An 18,078-nucleotide genomic window follows, 5' to 3' on the forward strand; every position below is an offset into this window, starting at 1 on the left:
ACGTTGTTTAAGGGTTCCGTCGTTTTGATGGAATGAATAACGCAGTCTACTACGGACATCAAAACGACGGAAACCTTAAACAACGGACACAAACGGAAACCATTTGCACTGGATGAGTCACCATTGAAATCGATGGTGATGCAAACGGAAACCTATGGTTTGTCAGGGCTCCGTTCATGGGTTCCCCTGACAGAAAGCTCAGACCGAACCCACGAACGGAGCCCTGACGCAGATGTGAACGAAGCCTAAGTCTATGTTTCTAAATGTTGCTCTTTATAAGAAGACTCCGTCTGTGAACAGTAAAAAGCGCTGGAGCCTTTGGGCAGGATTTATGCCGCGTAGAAGGGAATGTGACTTCTGACTGTTTAGGGTGTGGTACTGGGGTGAATCGATTGTGCGGATTACTCTGATGTGGGTAGCCTGATTATCTTTTCAGTAACAGATGACAGTCATGCTGCGCTTTCACAAACTTTCATCCAGGCGTTGTACATTCATCTTAATTTGGTTTACCGAGTCACGATCAGGCCAGATGCAGTTAAAACAAGTATTGTAGCAATAATTTAATAAAAGCATTACCCACTAAAAAAGAAAAAAAAAATCTGGGTTGTCGCCCAGCTTTCCTGTGGTCCTGGACAGCAGATCTGCGTAGTTATTCCAATACATTTCCATGGGGGGGGGGGGGGGGCGGGGGTAATGGCGCGATTAGTAACAACCCCTGTTGAAGCTTCGAGGCTATGTTGCTTGCTCGTTGCGGATTCTGTCCCAGAAATCTCAAACAAAGTATAGTACAATTCACGTAAAAAAAAAACTCATAGCAAAACTTGGAAGGGGTACCCACAGTGATGTCACAGTACAGGGATAATCTATTTTGTAAAATTACCGCACAGGAATTACGCAGTGATGTCACAGTACGGTCAAAATGTACATAACGTGCACAAAAATTTCACCAGACGTGACCTCATAGCACCGGAGAAAACACAGTGATGTCACAGTGCAGGTATAATGCACCCAATGATGTCACTGTACAAGAAGAATGTATATGTGTGATGTCACAGCACGGGAATAATAGAGGCTCCATAGCAAAATGGGACCTATTTAATTTAACATACATCCTGTCATCCATAGACTTCACAAAAAACACTACTCCTTAGTGGAGATGGGCCTCCTTAGTTGTTGGGCGCCTTAGCAGCTGCTGTGCCTACTGCCTGCCATGGTAGTAAATTACATCCATAGACCCAATCCTTTGTTTTCTCGAAATAATTGGATCGAGCGGGAAATGAAGTGGCTGGTAAATCATATGTTTGTTTTTTTTAGCTGCTTATCTCCCTACTCGCCCATAACCTGCCCCTTTGAAATTTGTATATATAATTATTATTTTTTTTTTTAATACAGTGAGAGGTTTCCCCATAGACAGCAGATGCTATAGGTAGTGTTGGGTGGCAGATCTTTAAGTTCCCTTCACTATGAGAAAAAGTAAGGACCGTAAATAATAGGCGGCTTTGGCGGACTGGGCTCGTCCATATGTTCCATGGTTGGCCATTCATTTGAATGCCCAGCAAATAATTCTGCATTTCGCCTGCCACTGCAAGAGCAATGGCGAGCTGAAGCTTCACCGCGATTATAACTGCTGATCTTCGGTTATCTTGAGAGAAGGGGTTGTCTTCATGAGACCACTCCATTTAAGTTAATCTTAGGTCAATTTGCTCTTTGCTTGAATGCTATTTGTTCCCTGTTATCAGCCATTTTAGGCCTTGGAAAGGCTGATTGGTGTGAACTTTAATGAAAAAATAAACCAAAGTGACATTTGAGACATTGATTCGTTTTCTGATGATTTACTTTTATGGCACAAACAAATATTTATCATAAAAGCTGTAACAGTAGGGTCCGTCAACTTGAGATCTGGCTACTCCTATCTGGTCACCTCTGCGTTCACCTCAATAGGAGTTTCCGAAACCTACAAGCAAACCCATATCTAAACAGTGACTCTGACCCAATGTAAATGGGTACCTGAACCAGCTCCGCTTCTCTGTTTATGGGAGTCCAAGCTACCAGACCCTGCCAATGGGGCGCCTCTCTGGATGAGCTCTGCCCATGGTGCGCCTCTCTGGATGAGCTCTGCCCATGGGGCGCCTCTCTGGATGAGCTCTGCCCATGGGGCGCCTCTCTGGATGAGCTCTGCCCATGGTGCGCCTCTCTGGATGAGCTCTGCCCATGGTGCGCCTCTCTGGATGAGCTCTGCCCATGGTGCGCCTCTCTGGATGAGCTCTGCCCATGGTGCGCCTCTCTGGATGAGCTCTGCCCATGGTGCGCCTCTCTGGATGAGCTCTGCCCATGGTGCGCCTCTCTGGATGAGCTCTGCCCATGGGGCGCCTCTCTGGATGGGCTCTGCCAATGTGACATTTCAGTACAAGTAATGATCTTTATCTACAGGTTGCATGTGATTTCTTACTATAGGTATATATGAATTGATAAAATATAAATCTATGTATCTGTATATGGCCAAACAGCACAACACGGATTATTAGCACGTATATATGACATCACGTGTGACCTTAAAGAGGCTCTGTCACCAGATTTTGCAACCCCTATCTGCTATTGCAGCAGATAGGCGCTGCAATGTAGATTACAGTAACGTTTTTATTTTTAAAAAACGAGCATTTTTGGCCAAGTTATGACCATTTTTGTAATTATGCAAATGAGGCTTGCAAAAGTCCAAGTGGGTGTGTTTAAAAGTAAAAGTCCAAGTGGGCGTGTATTATGTGCGTACATCGGGGCGTTTTTACTACTTTTACTAGCTGGGCGCTGTGAAGAGAAGTAACATCCTCTTCTCTTCAGAACGCCCAGCTTCTGACAGTGCAGATCTGTGACGTCACTCACAGGTCCTGCATCGTGACGGCCACATCGGCAGCAGAGGCTACAGTTGATTCTGCAGCAGCATCAGCGTTTGCAGGTAAGATCGACTTACCTGCTAACGCCGAGGCTGCTGCAGAATCAACTGTAGCCTCTGGTGCCGATGTGGCCGTCACGATGCAGGACCTGTGAGTGACGTCACAGATCTGCACTGTCACAAGCTGGGCGTTCTGAAGAGAAGAGGATGTTACTTCTCATCAGAGCGCCCAGCTAGTGAAAGTATTAAAAACGCCCCGATGTACGCACATAATACACGCCCACTTGGACTTTTACTTTTAAACACACCCACTTGGACTTTTGCAAGCCTCATTTGCATAACTACAAAAATGGTCATAACTTGGCCAAAAATGCTCGTTTTTTTTAAATAAAAACGTTACTGTAATCTACATTGCAGCGCCTATCTGCTGCAATAGCAGATAGGGGTTGCAAAATCTGGTGACAGAGCCTCTTTAAATTCCAACCTTAGGGACCTGTCCGCGGAGCTCTGTCTATTTGCACTGAACCGAATAGAACTTTACCTCCCAACTAAACACATTTACGTTCTTTTAGACTTCCCATTGCCATTTCGTTTCATCCCATTCACGACGCACTTTTTTGTTTTGTTTCTAGTTTATTTGTATCCTTCTGAAGACGTTAACCCAAAGAAGGGGTGGAAGTGTTATATGGGTGACCGCTTTGCCTTTGTTTGAACCCAAAATTACCAAAAAGCAGTAAACCTTCCCTGTGGACAGACCTTTCTCTGAGGAAATTCTATTTCATTTTGATGCACAAACATGCATCCCCCTCCTTCCATTGCCATGTAATCTACCCCCCCCCCCACACCCCTCTGCTCTCTTTTTCTCCCCCTCCTGCTGCGTATCGGGAATCTTCCCCTGCAGGGGATTGTGGGAATGTTTCAGTCCTCGCTCACCCCTGGAGCCGGATAATAAGCGGCTTCAGAAAGCAGACCCCAGGAGCTTGGCTATGTAGGGCCGGGAACAGTAGGGGATTCCTTGTGTTTCTAAAAGGGCCTTGCACAATTCTTCCTTATTTTCTTACACTTCATTTGGGAGGGGGTTTGGAGGGGGGGGGGGAAATCTTTCACATCCATAGATGAAAACAAGAAACACTTTTCACTGTGAGCGGAGATGTCGCCCCTGTTGTGTGTTTGTGTATTTGGGGTTAGGTTGTGTTGTCCATATAGTGTGCCTCATTGCACAATAGGTTCTCAGCACCTGCAGCGCACTCTTACAATGAGCGGCCTTGCAACCCCTATATCTCGCTGGGGCCCCCTGCTGTTTTTTTTTTAGAACCCCAGCTCTTTGCAACAATTTATCCCAAGGACTGGCACTGGTTTTGGGCAAATATTTCAAGCCTTTTTTCTTATCCATTCTTTTTAAGCCAGATTGGGGCTGAGGCTTTTATGTTGCGCTGTATTCCCCCCCCCCCCCCAATTATTATGTATTTGGCCCTACAAATAAAAGGCAAACTTTAAATGCACAGTAGAACCTGCGGCGTCTTGCCTAACTCCAGATTTACGACACCAGATCTTCTTCTCCCCTGATTGTGGTTTCTATCATTTCCACTAATGAATCAAGTTTAATACGGAAATGGTTAGGGTATGTGCACACAATAGCAGGCATGTACGTCTGAAAAGACGGACGGTTTCAGGAGAAAACAGCTGCGTCGTTTCAGTCGTAAATGCTCCTCGCATTTTGCGAGGCTTCTCTGACAGCCGTAAATTTTGAGCTGCTCCTCATTGAGTTCAATGAAGAACGGCTCAAGTTACGTCTGAAAGAAGTGTCCTGCATATAATGTATATAAGTGTCCTGCATATAATGTATATAAGTGTCCCGCATATAATGTATATAAGTGTCCCGCATATAATGTATATAAGTGTCCCGCATATAATGTATATAAGTGTCCCGCATATAATGTATATAAGTGTCCCGCATATAATGTATATAAGTGTCCCGCATATAATGTATATAAGTGTCCCGCATATAATGTATATAAGTGTCCCGCATATAATGTATAGAAGTGTCCCGCATATAATGTATATAAGTGTCCCGCATATAATGTATATAAGTGTCCCGCATGTAATGTATATAAGTGTCCCGCATATAATGTATATAAGTGTCCTGCATATAATGTATAAGTGTCCCGCATATAATGTATATTAGTGTCCCGCATATAATGTATATTAGTGTCCCGCATATAATGTATATTAGTGTCCCGCATATAATGTATATAAGTGTCCTGCATATAATGTATATAAGTGTCCCGCATATAATGTATATAAGTGCCCCGCATATAATGTATATAAGTGTCCCGCATATAATGTATATAAGTGTCCCGCATATAATGTATATAAGTGTCCTGCATATAATGTATATAAGTGTCCTGCATATAATGTATATAAGTGTCCCGCATATAATGTATATAAGTGTCCCGCATATAATGTATATAAGTGTCCTGCATATAATGTATATAAGTGTCCCGCATATAACGTATATAAGTGTCCCGCATATAACGTATATAAGTGTCCCGCATATAATGTATATAAGTGTCCCGCATATAATTTATATAAGTGTCCTGCATATAATGTATATAAGTGTCCTGCATATAATGTATATGTGTCCCGCATATAATGTATATGTGTCCCGCATATAATGTATATAAGTGTCCCGCATATAATGTATAGAAGTGTCCCGCATATAATGTATAGAAGTGTCCCGCATATAATGTATAGAAGTGTCCCGCATATAATGTATAGAAGTGTCCCGCATATAATGTATAGAAGTGCCCTGCATATAATGTATAGAAGTGCCCTGCATATAATGTATAGAAGTGCCCTGCATATAATGTATAGAAGTGCCCTGCATATAATGTATAGAAGTGCCCTGCATATAATGTATAGAAGTGCCCTGCATATAATGTATAGAAGTGCCCTGCATATAATGTATAGAAGTGTCCCGCATATAATGTATAGAAGTGCCCCGCATATAATGTATAGAAGTGCCCTGCATATAATGTATAGAAGTGCCCTGCATATAATGTATAGAAGTGTCCTGCATATAATGTATAGAAGTGTCCTGCATATAATGTATAGAAGTGTCCTGCACTTCTTTTGCCGAGGCTGTATTTTTACGCTGTCAAACGACGACGCGTAAATGACAGGTTGTCTAGACAGGACGTCGGCAAACCCATTCACATGAATGGGCAGATGTTTGCCGACGTATTGTAGCCCTATTTTCAGACGTAAAACGAGGCATAATACGCCTCGTTTACGCCTGAAAATAGGTCGTGTGAACCCAGCCTTAATATTTTACTTCCCTTATCATATAATACTGGCAATTACTGTATGTGCCCAAACAAACTTGGAATTTAGAGTGACCTTTTAAAAGCAGAGAAATTTGCAAAATTCATGCAGCTCGTGTATATAATATTCACTGGCTTTTTGCATTATTTTTGGTCTTTTTGCCCGTTTTTGCAAAAACTTAATGTAGAAGTTATTCTGTTCGTTATCCGGATTTCTAAATGGTAAAATAAAGCTTCGGTTCAACGCTGTCTGGTTTATTTTATGAAAATCTCTGGGCTATTTTGTGATGCTTTCCTTTTCACATAGAGAAAAGGATTGAACTCCTGCTGTGCCTGTGTGGCAAAGCTACTGGCACAGCGTGTGTGGAGGGGGAGGCCTGAGAATGAGAAGCCTCTATAATCCATAGGTGTTGGCGAGAAATCTTGCCATTTATGGCGGGCATAGTATCTGTTACCAGAGATGTATCTAAACGCTCATGGGCCTCAGCTCAGGAAACCCACTCCCGCACCCTGGCCCGTCTCTAACTTTCAGCTGCCACTTCCCAGCTGTTTTCAATGCCCCCTCGGTGCCCCCTTTTGTGCCCCACACAGTACTATTTTTATTTTTTTGTGCCCCCCACACAGTAATAATACCCCCTTTGTGCCCCCATAAAGTGATAGCCGCCACTATGGGCTCTTGCACAATAATACCCACTTTGTTCCCGCACATATTAATAATCCCCCTTTGTGCCCCATAAGTAATAAGCTCCCTTTGTGCCCCTCACATGGAAATAGTGCCCCAAAAACATGGACCCCTAAATCAGATCCCAAATCAGACATAAAAAAATACATATACTCACCTGGCTTATCTTCTGGGCCGGATGCCCACAGGCTGTCCGATCAGACCAGGGTTGTGCTGCGGTGCTCGAAGGTCCTGACACCAGGCAAAATTAGGATGTTGTGTCTGCGGCGACCCCCACTATGAGCAGTATTCCGAAATTTCTCAGGATAAATCGTCGGCCCATATGGTTGTAGTAGAAATCTAGATTTTACCAGCGTGACTTAAACAGACCCAGCTTAATTTTCTAAATTTAAAAGTTGCATATAGTTGCTTTAGTAAATAACCGCTACCATGTGATTTCCGCTAATAAAGTAATTTACTGTGAAAAAATCTTTCTGCAATATCAGACACAACCTATTGACTAAGAGGCGCTGTTTCTTGGAAAAAGCAAATCTTCTTTCTCAGACAATCCTTCTGTGCAGGTTAATATGTGGACTTTTTCATGTAAGTTCGAAGATGAGAAGGACGCCCCAATAACATACGATCAGATCGGTCAGAGGGAGAGACCACCTGGTGATGAGCTCATAATCTGATCAGCGGCCATGTCTATCATGTCTCTGATTTCTGAGAGTTGGGATTTGTCAAATGGAATTCATCACCATCTGCAAAAACAAAAACAAACAAAAAAAACAACAACCCTGCTTTGTGTGTGCATACATTATGGCTTTTACTTGTTTAACTAGTGCAGTCGCAATAATCGCTGCTAAATGTGTGTCGCCGATTCACAGCGAGCAAGTAGAAATGAAAGGGAAGCCGCTCGTACGATCGGCAGGGATCACAAAAGTCGGACCCTGACCCATCAGCTATTGATGGCCTATCCTGAGGATAGTGGCTGGAAAACCCCTTTTTAAATGATTTATTTTCTGTGCTTTTCTCCATTTTTATACCTATTGCTTCTTTTAAAATTCAGCCGGTTGCCCTTGGAAACAGACAACCATTTGTCATCACATTGCTGCAAGAGGTAAGATTAGATCTGTCTATTAAACTTCCACAATGAAAGGGTCTTCCTTAGCCCAAAACATTCATAGCCTATCCTTAGGATAGGCCATCAATGTTTTGTTTTGTTGAGGGTCTTGCACCCGCCAATCATCAGAACGAAGGGGCCACTGCATATCACTTGAATGGGCCCGAGCTGCACTGCCTTCTGGAAATGGGAAAACAATCCAATTTTTGTTCTTTAGATGTGATTGGAGAAGAAGTTATCATGGAATTAAAACGCCGTAGCAGATAAGCAAAGTATTAACAAAACGACTTGAGTACGCAATAATCTTGAATGCAGAATGATGGTTTCTTATGATGGGATCTAATAATTTTTAGCCTTCTCTTATGTATTTGTTTATTTGAGAATCCGGAAGTTTTGTTTTTTTGTGTCCCATGGATGGTTTACAAAAGTACAAGATTAGTTTTATGGTTATTTTTCTGTGAAAGAATCCTAATCTGTAATCTAGATTAAGATGGAAAGGTTAGTCTCCTTCCATAAACTACGCCTTTGTCGCCTTTTTATATCTCAACTTTCATTCACCGCTCTCTGTTGTGTCTGTATTGTTTGGCAGTGGAAATAATTAACCCCGTATGCTATAGAACTGCTGTTTCTCTCTCTCTCTGTCACTGTGAACCGGCCGGATGGAGGTTGGATATAAATGGGTCATTGTCTTTGGGGAACAATACATGAGTGTGCAGCATGTAGGGGGGGGGGAGGGGTGTCTGCGTGATATGGGGTGAAAGGACGGAACTGTTGGGCGAGTGAAGTGGGTCACCATCCGTTTGGCGCCGATGTGGACTGTTTGATATAAATGGGACTTTTTAGGGTCTAAACAGGTGGAGGAAATCTGGGTCACAACTGTGCTGATGACAGAACACCGTATTTGGGTACATGACATTGATTTGTTAATCTGCTTATTAAAAAATATATATTTTTATAAATTTTAATTCTGAAAAAAATTAAATAAAATAACTAGGAATATTCAGGAAATATTAACACTTTATCAAATAATTATAAGTTAATGTTTTTTACCATATGAATACAATGCCACTGTAGCGAAGTCCATTTTCTTGGTCCATTGGCCCCAAAAACCCAGCAAGTGCCGGTAATCCCCTTTAAAAAGGCAAAACAATTGACATTTTTGACAATTTATTATGTCTTTGATACGAATACCATCAGGTCCATCATTTGAATAAAGTATTAGTATTTGCATGAAATTATTTTTGGTTGTTACTGTTGGTTGGTTTGAGGCATATTGATGTCATTTTCCCCAGTTGCCCATTACGCTAGAACTTTTTGTTTTTGGGCCGTTTTGATTGGTTTTCTGTAATAATTGTTGCCTTTCGGCAACTTGTAGCTTAGAAACCGCTGAACATCCTCAGTACAGTAGACCTGGTCTGGAAATTCTTGTTCCCTAATCTCTCCTGTATCCAGTTCTATCTTTCCAACATCATCGGCGGAAAAGTAGGATATGATGTTTTTAACAAAGCTGTAGATCTGACGAATCGTTTGGGTTACAATGTCTGAATTTCTGCGCCTCGTCCTTCTTTTTTTTTTTTTTTTTTTTCCTTTTTTTTTTTTGATGGTTTGTCTAAAATCCCTCAAAAGAGCTTTTACCATTAACATAAAAAAATTAAAAGAAAAAAAAAAGTTGTTAAAGGCTATGAAGACTTACTTTAATTTTTTTTTAACAAAAAAAAAAATCTTTCATTGGTGCAACTTTCTAATTACTTTTTTTTTTTACAAAATTATTTTTATTAAAAAAAAAAAGTTTTCAAAGGTGTACATAGCCTTTAAAGTTTCAGCCATTTACCTCGTGCTGGTTGTACTAGAAATTCCACCTTTTTATGATTATGTAAGGAATTCATGTTTTAGGTATGTGGTTTCCTTCTTTGGATCTACGTAAGGGTGCGCTCACATGTGGTGTACTTGCGTTATATTTCTACAAAGTAAACATGTGCTGCGGAAAACGTTTACACTGTATGCCTATGGGGAAAAAAATATTCCGCAATGCGAGAACAAGGGAGATCTGTCTGAGTTGCGGAGATTTGTTCACGTAGGCGCGCAGCGTGTTTTTAAACTGTGTAGAAATACAATTCAAATACGACACGTATGAGCGCACCTTAAATGTGCAGACAACACACAGATGATACTAAATCCAATCTATGGCATTGAGATGATGCATGCGGGCGGTGCACCATTCCTGGACATGCAGTAGGAAGTCCATGGGTGCATCACATTGGAAGAGATCCAACCAAATGGGCAGATTGTTTTTGGGTGAGTGGTGTATACCTGGCTTGTTTGGGGCTGTAGGAGGTTATCTTTGGTCTCTTTGATGGTTCTTTTTTTTGTTTTAAGGTTTGGTGTTTTTCGGGGGCATATTACCTGAAAATCTCTAATCTTACATTGTGTATGGGCAGCCTAGAACTACTGAAACCTCTACAATGATAAGGATCCCCCGCTGTTACCATTTTCTTCTGGCCATAAATCTAAAGATATGCCATAACTGTCTGATAGATGCGGGTACCAGCTCTCCGAGTAGCCACCTATGTGTCGAACAGGGGACCAGATGTAGAATAGAGAGGGGGCCACACATGTTTCTGTTCTATCAGAGTTACGGAAACACCCGCGCTCGGCTGTTTTCTTAACTCCCATAAAAGTGAATGGAGAGGCCTGCGCACATGCACACCCACCTCCATTTATTCTCTGTCTGGTGTGACATCGATGCGGGTCCTAGAGCAGAGATCTGTATATCAGACATTTTTGGAATATCTCGTAAATGTCTTTTATATGGGAATAACCCTTTAACTTTGTCTTCTGAACCTGTATAGATGAGTAAGGGGAGAAAAACCCCAAAAACCTATGGAAGTTTCCAATAAAAAACCTTTTGGTTATTCTTGTGTTTGGCTCACAAGGATTTCCTATTTATTGGAAGACTTTTACCATAAATTGGCACAGCATGGATAATCCCCCTTATCAGTGTGTCTGTCGGGAAAGTTAACCAACACCAAACGATTCCCTGTCCTTCATGGTATGCTGGAATCCACTTGAATTACAGTAGGATAGTGGTGAGGAATGGGGTACCAGAGTTTCCCTTTAACATCAAGATGGTGTGAATAAAGCAAGAAACCGCTAATTTTGCAGAGTGAAAACAAAGATTTGGGGGAATTGGTCTTTGACAGCCTTGAGCTGGCCATACACAATACATCAAGTTGGCTGTATCCACCAATTTTGGTGTGATTCGGCTGACTAATATAAATTGTGGCATCTCAACAGTCCCCTGATGGTAGGCATTGGGAGGATGAAGGATTGGACATGTTGGATTTGTTTTTACGGGAATGGGTCGGAAGAAATGGCTGTTGACTGTCGTGTATGGCCAGCTTTTTGACTGTCTCTTTAGTGTACTTGCTAGCTATAACCATAAGATATTTCTTGGCAGGTCCAGCCAATTTCGATGGCATCTGTAAGCAATCCAATGCCCATTGTAGGCCATAGACATAACATTGCTGGCAAATCACACCAAAATTGGTTTGATCTGCCAACAAATATTTTGTGCCTATGGTAAGCTTTACCAACTCTCGTACATTGGTGTGATGTGGACACTTGGTGCTTGTAGGACAAGCTGATCACACAGTATTTTTCTTGACCTTTCTTTCAGGGTTTTCCAGTACCTCGGAGTGTGCATGTGGACGAAACCACTTCACGTGTGCAGTCAGTGCATTTGGTGAATGCACGTGTATCCCTGCGCAATGGCAATGTGATGGCGACAATGACTGTGGGGACCACAGTGATGAAGATGGCTGCAGTAAGTCATAAATACATGCTTGACCGGTTTACCAGAACTTCCGTTCCTGCATTGCATATAAATATGTACCCATGGTGGCCACCGTAAGGCTCGAGACCCAAATATGGAGTTAGGAGCCACAAGAACGAGGCCTAACATTCCAAACAAATGTTCAAGATCTAGTGATAGATTACTGGCAGTGTTGTGAAATGCCATGCTTGTCTTAACAGAGATTGGCATAGGAAAGCATCTGAGTGGCTTGTGATTGGCTGCCTGAATGTTACTGTTGGTGGAGTAGAGAGCAGTGCCGGTCCAGGGAGTAGTAAAAACGGTTGGGGCTATACTCCCATGATTGGGGCTATACTCCCATGATTGAGGCTCTGGAACAACAGCTAGTTATTATTGTGGTTCCCGTAAGGCATTTACATAGTTAGTACGGTCGAAAAAAAAAAAAAGACATATGTCCTTCAAGTTCAACCAAGTCCAGCGGACACCCTTGGTATATGCGATTTGTAATATACATTATCTGAAAATTAATTTTAGTTTCATGCTTTCAGTGCTGCCCACCTGCTCCCCTTTGGACTTTCACTGTGATAACGGGAAGTGCATTCGTCGCTCGTGGGTGTGTGATGGGGACAACGACTGCGAGGATGACTCTGACGAGCAGGACTGTCGTGAGTACTCTTTACGCTTTGGTGGAGGATTATTTATGTAAAATAAAAATTAGATCGTCCATTGTGTATATGGTACCAATATGTTGTGCATAGCTGACCCCCTCCCCCAGAATACTTTCAGACATGCCATTACTTGGGTCAACTTTAAAAAAAGCCAATTGACCCAAGGATGATTTTGAGAAATACATGCAAATATTATGCAGATTTTGCCATGATAGGCGTCAAATCCATATACAAATTTTCGAGCCATCGTGTGGCCATGTTTAAATTTGAATAATTATGGTATTTAGTTACTCATGTTCATCGTGCTCCGTCTCTTTCCTACAGCTCCCAGAGAATGCGAAGAGGATGAATTTTCCTGTCAAAATGGATATTGTATCCGAAGCCTGTGGCACTGCGATGGGGACAATGACTGTGGAGACAACAGCGATGAGCAATGTGGTAAGACTGGTGCAGTAAAATCTATGTGGTCCTAGAGTTTATCTGTCCCCGAATTTGGGTAAGGTGTAATCCAGGTGACGTAAGAATGACAATCACTCTGAGCACTTGGTCGAGAATCAGCCCGGTCCTGGATTTGTAGAATTAATGGTCACAATACATGAAAGTGATGTAGCTTTCTGACAGCTCATTGCCCATAGGTGCAGTCGAGAGCAAATAGGCTGTCAAATTTAACAAAAGCATTATATAGTCTTAGTTAAGGAAGTAGTGGATTGTTAATCAAATATTTGCTCGTGGTTCAAATGCGTTTTTAAGGTCATTCAGGGTTGATGCTTTCTTGCTTTTGTATTTCTATTCAAGACATTGCTTGTACTCGTACGTGGGGATTTTACAACTAGAGCCATTTATTTAAAAAAAAAAAAGAATATATATATATATTTATTTTATTTTTGTAAAGCTGTGCGTTTTTTTTTTTTTTTGTTTTTTTTTTTGCACCCCTGTTTTCTCGCGGTGTTATCCAAAGCTGAGTAGTTAATGTGAGTTAATGTGCCCGGTCACTGTTGATGGATCCTTGAATGTTCCAGATAATTTCTTAAGCATACAGGCTTGTGGAGGAGGATTCCATCATCATTACCCAGTCTTGTCTCCTAATAGATATGAGGAAATGCTCCGAGAAGGAGTTTGGCTGCTCGGACGGGAGCTGCATTGCTGAACATTGGTTTTGTGATGGAGACACAGACTGCAAGGATGGATCCGATGAGGAATCTTGTCGTAAGTACCTGCTGACCTTTCGCTCCTCCCGACGTTTGGCAGAATGAGAGGGGATATAATTGGGAGTTGTTTTCAGATGCCGTTGATGGCTACATGTATTCTCCTGATGGCTCTAGAACATGTGCGCCCTCATAAAATGGAGTTGGGTTGGATGTTCAAGAAGACTTTCCATGAGACGTTCCCTACATGTTTCGGCGGTGCAGGATCCAAAAATTGCTGCAATCTTTTAATGTTGCTCAGGTTGAAGTGATTCCATTGGATTGTCATGTTGCCATACTTTCATGCAGAAGTTTCTAATGGTTCACTATTGGTGGCACTAACTGGTAGAACCACAGAGTAAGTCCGACTAGGGATTTGGTGCAGCCACTGATTTGATTTTGGTGTCTCCAACAGCCTCTGATGTTCCAGCCCCCAGCTGCAGCTCAGAAGAATTTCAATGTGCCTATGGACGATGCATTTTGGACATTTACCACTGCGATGGCGATGACGACTGTGGAGACTGGTCCGATGAATCCGACTGCTGTGAGTACAGCTGCCTTTCGTCTCTCATGTTCTCCTAGTCTTCTCTCGTTTCCTTTCGCCTCTGCTGCCACTTGGCCTTTTCACTCCATAACTTTACTATCAGCAGCCAATTGTGACTGTACTTGGCGCTGGGCTTTCCTTTGGTGGTTATCTTCACTACTTTACTGTTTTCTTATCACTTCTTTTTTGCTACAATATTAAACTGATATGTATTAACTTTGCAGCATCCCACCAACCGTGCCGCGCTGGGGAATTTATGTGCAACAGTGGATTGTGTATCAACTCAGGCTGGCGCTGTGATGGAGACGCAGACTGTGATGATCAATCCGATGAGAGAAACTGCAGTAAGCATATGGAATCAGTCATGTGGCAGCTCATTCGTAATGGGGTGCTCCACTTCTAACAATCCTATTTTTGTTAGAAAAGACCCCCCAAATACAGGCTGATCACAGGTTGGCCTGCTGCTGGAACACCCAGTGATCAGGTGGTAACCAGATGAGGAACCTGCTCAATTTCCCAGCAGTGCCATCATAGGGGAAATTAAAGGGGTTGCCTCTGACAACACCTTTAAGCGTTACATGGCGCCCATGGAAGCCGCATTCCGAGAATAAAAACCCATCCTGCATGGCTTGTTGAGCGTATCCGAGCTCTCTCTTGTTACAAACATTTTTTTATTCACTTCTGTGTAGAAACCGACAATATGAGGTTTATTGGTAACTAATAAATTAAAGCGCTTTCCTGCGCCTCCCGCTGTTTTAGATTGAGCACAAAGAGTTGGGAAGCTGTGGTATACAGTCTGATTGGAAAGGGGGAAAGCTGGTACTTCCCTAGGCAACGTGTGGGGTTCCTTAGATCATTAGAGGAAAAAATACTAATGGTCTACCCGCCATCTATACTGAAGATATCTACTAAAACTTTATAGAAACTTTATTATTCTCATTGTATACACAGGACATCTCATCAAGAAGGTCCAACAGGTTATTGTAAATTAACCCATCGGAAATGGACCCTAGTGGCAGGTGATTGGCTCCAAATGGGGTTGTTTGGACCTTTTTAAAGGGGTTGTCCAGTCCCAAAAGATGTATTGGCTATCATCAGGATAGGACATCAATATCGGAGCGGTCGAGGTTCCGACTTCCGGCACCCCATACTGATCAGCTGTTTCACTTCAATGGAGGAAGGTTGTAATACTGTGAATCGCCGCTACCAGTGCGTTGGCGATTTACAGTGTGAGCAGTGACTGGAATGAAGGGACGCAGCAGTTGTACGAGCGCCACGGCCCCATCAAAACAGCTGATCAGTGGGGGTGCCGGGAGTCAGACCCCGACCAATCAGATATTGATGGCCTATCCGGAGGATAGGCCAATAATTTTTTGGGGACTGGACAACCCCTTTAAGGACCTGTTGTATTCAAGACCCATAATTATATTAGAGCCCGGGCCCATTTGCGTAATATAGGATCGTATATTGTGGCCACTATTTTCATTTGATGTAATGGGAGATTCGGTTTAAACCCCACAGCGACCTCCGTGTGTACAGCTGACCAGTTCCGGTGCGGCACAGGCCGATGTGTAAGATTGTCCTGGAGATGCGACGGTGAAGATGACTGCTCCGATAATAGTGATGAGATGGGATGTGAAAAAACAGGTGAGTACTAAAGGGTGCGTTCTCTATAGAAGTAGAAAAAAAAACTGGGTTTGCTTGAGGACTGGGTGACGTGGTTTAGGGTCGGAATGAGAGCGAATAGAACGCTGGCCTTTAAATGAGACTGAAATGGAATTTAAGGGGAAGGTCAAACATGGAAGGTCAGTATGAACGGTCAGGTCAGTCATGGCAGGTGAATGCGAAAAGGTCGGGTCAAGCTTGGAAGATGGATGTGAACGATGGTCATGATGGATACTTTCCCCATTCACTAAATAATTCCTGATAAATCTGGATTTAAATGCATCGGTTGTGATATTTCACCACCAGGAGGCGCAGTTTTATATTGTGTCTCATCCCTGACAGGACCTCCACAATGTGCTCAGGACCAGTTCTTGTGCAGTAATGGCCGCTGCATCGGGCAAAGGAAACTGTGCAATGGAGCCAATGACTGTGGCGATGGCAGCGACGAGAGCCCACATCAAAACTGCCGTTAGTATAATTCTGCCAGGCTGTAATAGGCCGTTTCACCCTCCTCATAACTTTATAAAACTCCAACTTTGACTATTTCGGTAGAATTTCTCATTTACTCTTGTTTTCTCAGGGCCCCGCACTGGAGACGAGAACTGCAACCACAACAACGGGGGCTGCGCTCAAAAGTGCCAGACCGTGCGAGGGCTCGTACAATGTACATGTCAAACTGGGTACAGGCTTATGGAAGATGGTCGATCGTGCCAAGGTAGGGAAAAACAATTGCCTCAATTATCGAAATGGTCCAGCAGGAAGACTGGCCTTGTTGCCCATGGCAACCATTTTAGAGCACTGCTCTGGAAAAATGAAAGCTGCACTGTGATTGGTTGGTACGGGCAACGAGGTCCGTTTTCATCTTGCTAAACTAAGCAGACATAATGTTTTTGTGGCATCCACCTCCTTTCTGTTATCGAGAACAACTAATAATAAGGTTTATTTTCATGCAGCGGAATTTTAACGCAGATTCTGACATGGATTCGGCGCTAAAATCCACCCACCAACTTCCTCCCGTCGTATTTAATAGAAATTCTATGTTGCCGTTCAAGTTGCTACAGAATTTTACGACGTGGATGTGAAACCCGTGTCTAAGTGTTATGGCACTTATTCGGAATAAGGGGTGGATATCCACACGCAGATTAGCCCCATTGAGTGGGTCTAATCTGCGGCACACAAACTGGGAATCCACGTCAAACATCCATGAGTGATATGGCATTATTGAAGCGGATTTCGTGTAGAATTCTGACGTCTCGTTTTTCCGCCTTCCAAATCCACCGTGTGAACATAGCCTGTACAAACCAAATATACCTGTAAACTCAAGGACTAGAGTTTTCACAAAAATGAGAATCTGAAAATTTAAAAAAGTTGAATTATTTTGTATTCATGTTCCGCACAGATGTAAATGAGTGCGCAGAGGACGGATATTGTAGCCAAGGCTGCAGTAACACCGAAGGCGGATTCCAGTGCTTTTGTGAGTCAGGATATCAACTACGACCGGATAAACGGAGCTGCAAGGCTTTGGGTAAGATGTTTGAATTTTTCTATTATAATGAATCCCTTTTTCCCCTAATCTGTAAACCCATCCGACTCCCAACTGTTAGATTTCACATTGAAAACATTTTACCAATATTTTTTTTGTAGTAGTATATTAAAAGTCCACTAATCCAGATTTCTACCATAATAGAATTTCTCGATGATTAAACCCCTGGAGGCAGATTTTTTAAAAAAATAAAAAAATTCTCAAAAATAAATAAATATTATTTTGTTTTCTTAAAAATCTGCCTTTTGGGATTAACAACCCGAATCCAAAGTGACCAGCTAGTTACTGAAACATATTGGGGATATAGTTAATTCTACATCTAATCACAGATTTGGACTGGGGTTCTTGGGCCCAATGGAAGAAATTATTCTGGGGGTCCACTCTCCATTTATACAGAACATGTTACGTCCACTGTTTAATGGCATCGTAATCTTTGTGTTATTATGGCGCACACAGGACATATCATTAATAAAGTCTAATAGGTTTACTGAATCATCCCATAAGAAATAGACCCTGGTGGCAAGTCTTTGTCCATTTCCTAAGAGGTTATCTTCTACTGAACCTTTGGACCCCTGTTGTAATATGGGCCTTTTATTATGTGTCAGAGCCTAGGCCCCTGGAGGTATCCTATGGTGGGCCAGTCCTACGCCGTCTGACTATACTTGCCTT

At 42.5% G+C, this 18,078-nt stretch overlaps 1 protein-coding gene across 2 annotated transcripts in view; it reads left to right on the forward strand.

The window, feature by feature from the left end:
• Positions 1 to 18,078, forward strand: part of LRP4 (LDL receptor related protein 4) — a 64,268-nt gene that overhangs the window by 24,672 nt on the left and 21,518 nt on the right. For both annotated transcript variants that reach the window (XM_075837888.1, XM_075837890.1), the window contains exons 2-11: positions 11,671 to 11,817; positions 12,354 to 12,470; positions 12,798 to 12,911; positions 13,563 to 13,679; positions 14,073 to 14,201; positions 14,426 to 14,545; positions 15,723 to 15,848; positions 16,209 to 16,334; positions 16,447 to 16,581; positions 17,266 to 17,391. In XM_075837888.1, the coding sequence (XP_075694003.1) occupies positions 11,671 to 11,817; positions 12,354 to 12,470; positions 12,798 to 12,911; positions 13,563 to 13,679; positions 14,073 to 14,201; positions 14,426 to 14,545; positions 15,723 to 15,848; positions 16,209 to 16,334; positions 16,447 to 16,581; positions 17,266 to 17,391 (1,257 nt within the window). The remainder of the gene's footprint in view (positions 1 to 11,670; positions 11,818 to 12,353; positions 12,471 to 12,797; positions 12,912 to 13,562; positions 13,680 to 14,072; positions 14,202 to 14,425; positions 14,546 to 15,722; positions 15,849 to 16,208; positions 16,335 to 16,446; positions 16,582 to 17,265; positions 17,392 to 18,078) is intronic.

Source organism: Rhinoderma darwinii, chromosome 9, assembly GCF_050947455.1.
Source record: "Rhinoderma darwinii isolate aRhiDar2 chromosome 9, aRhiDar2.hap1, whole genome shotgun sequence".
Lineage (NCBI taxonomy): Eukaryota > Metazoa > Chordata > Amphibia > Anura > Rhinodermatidae > Rhinoderma > Rhinoderma darwinii.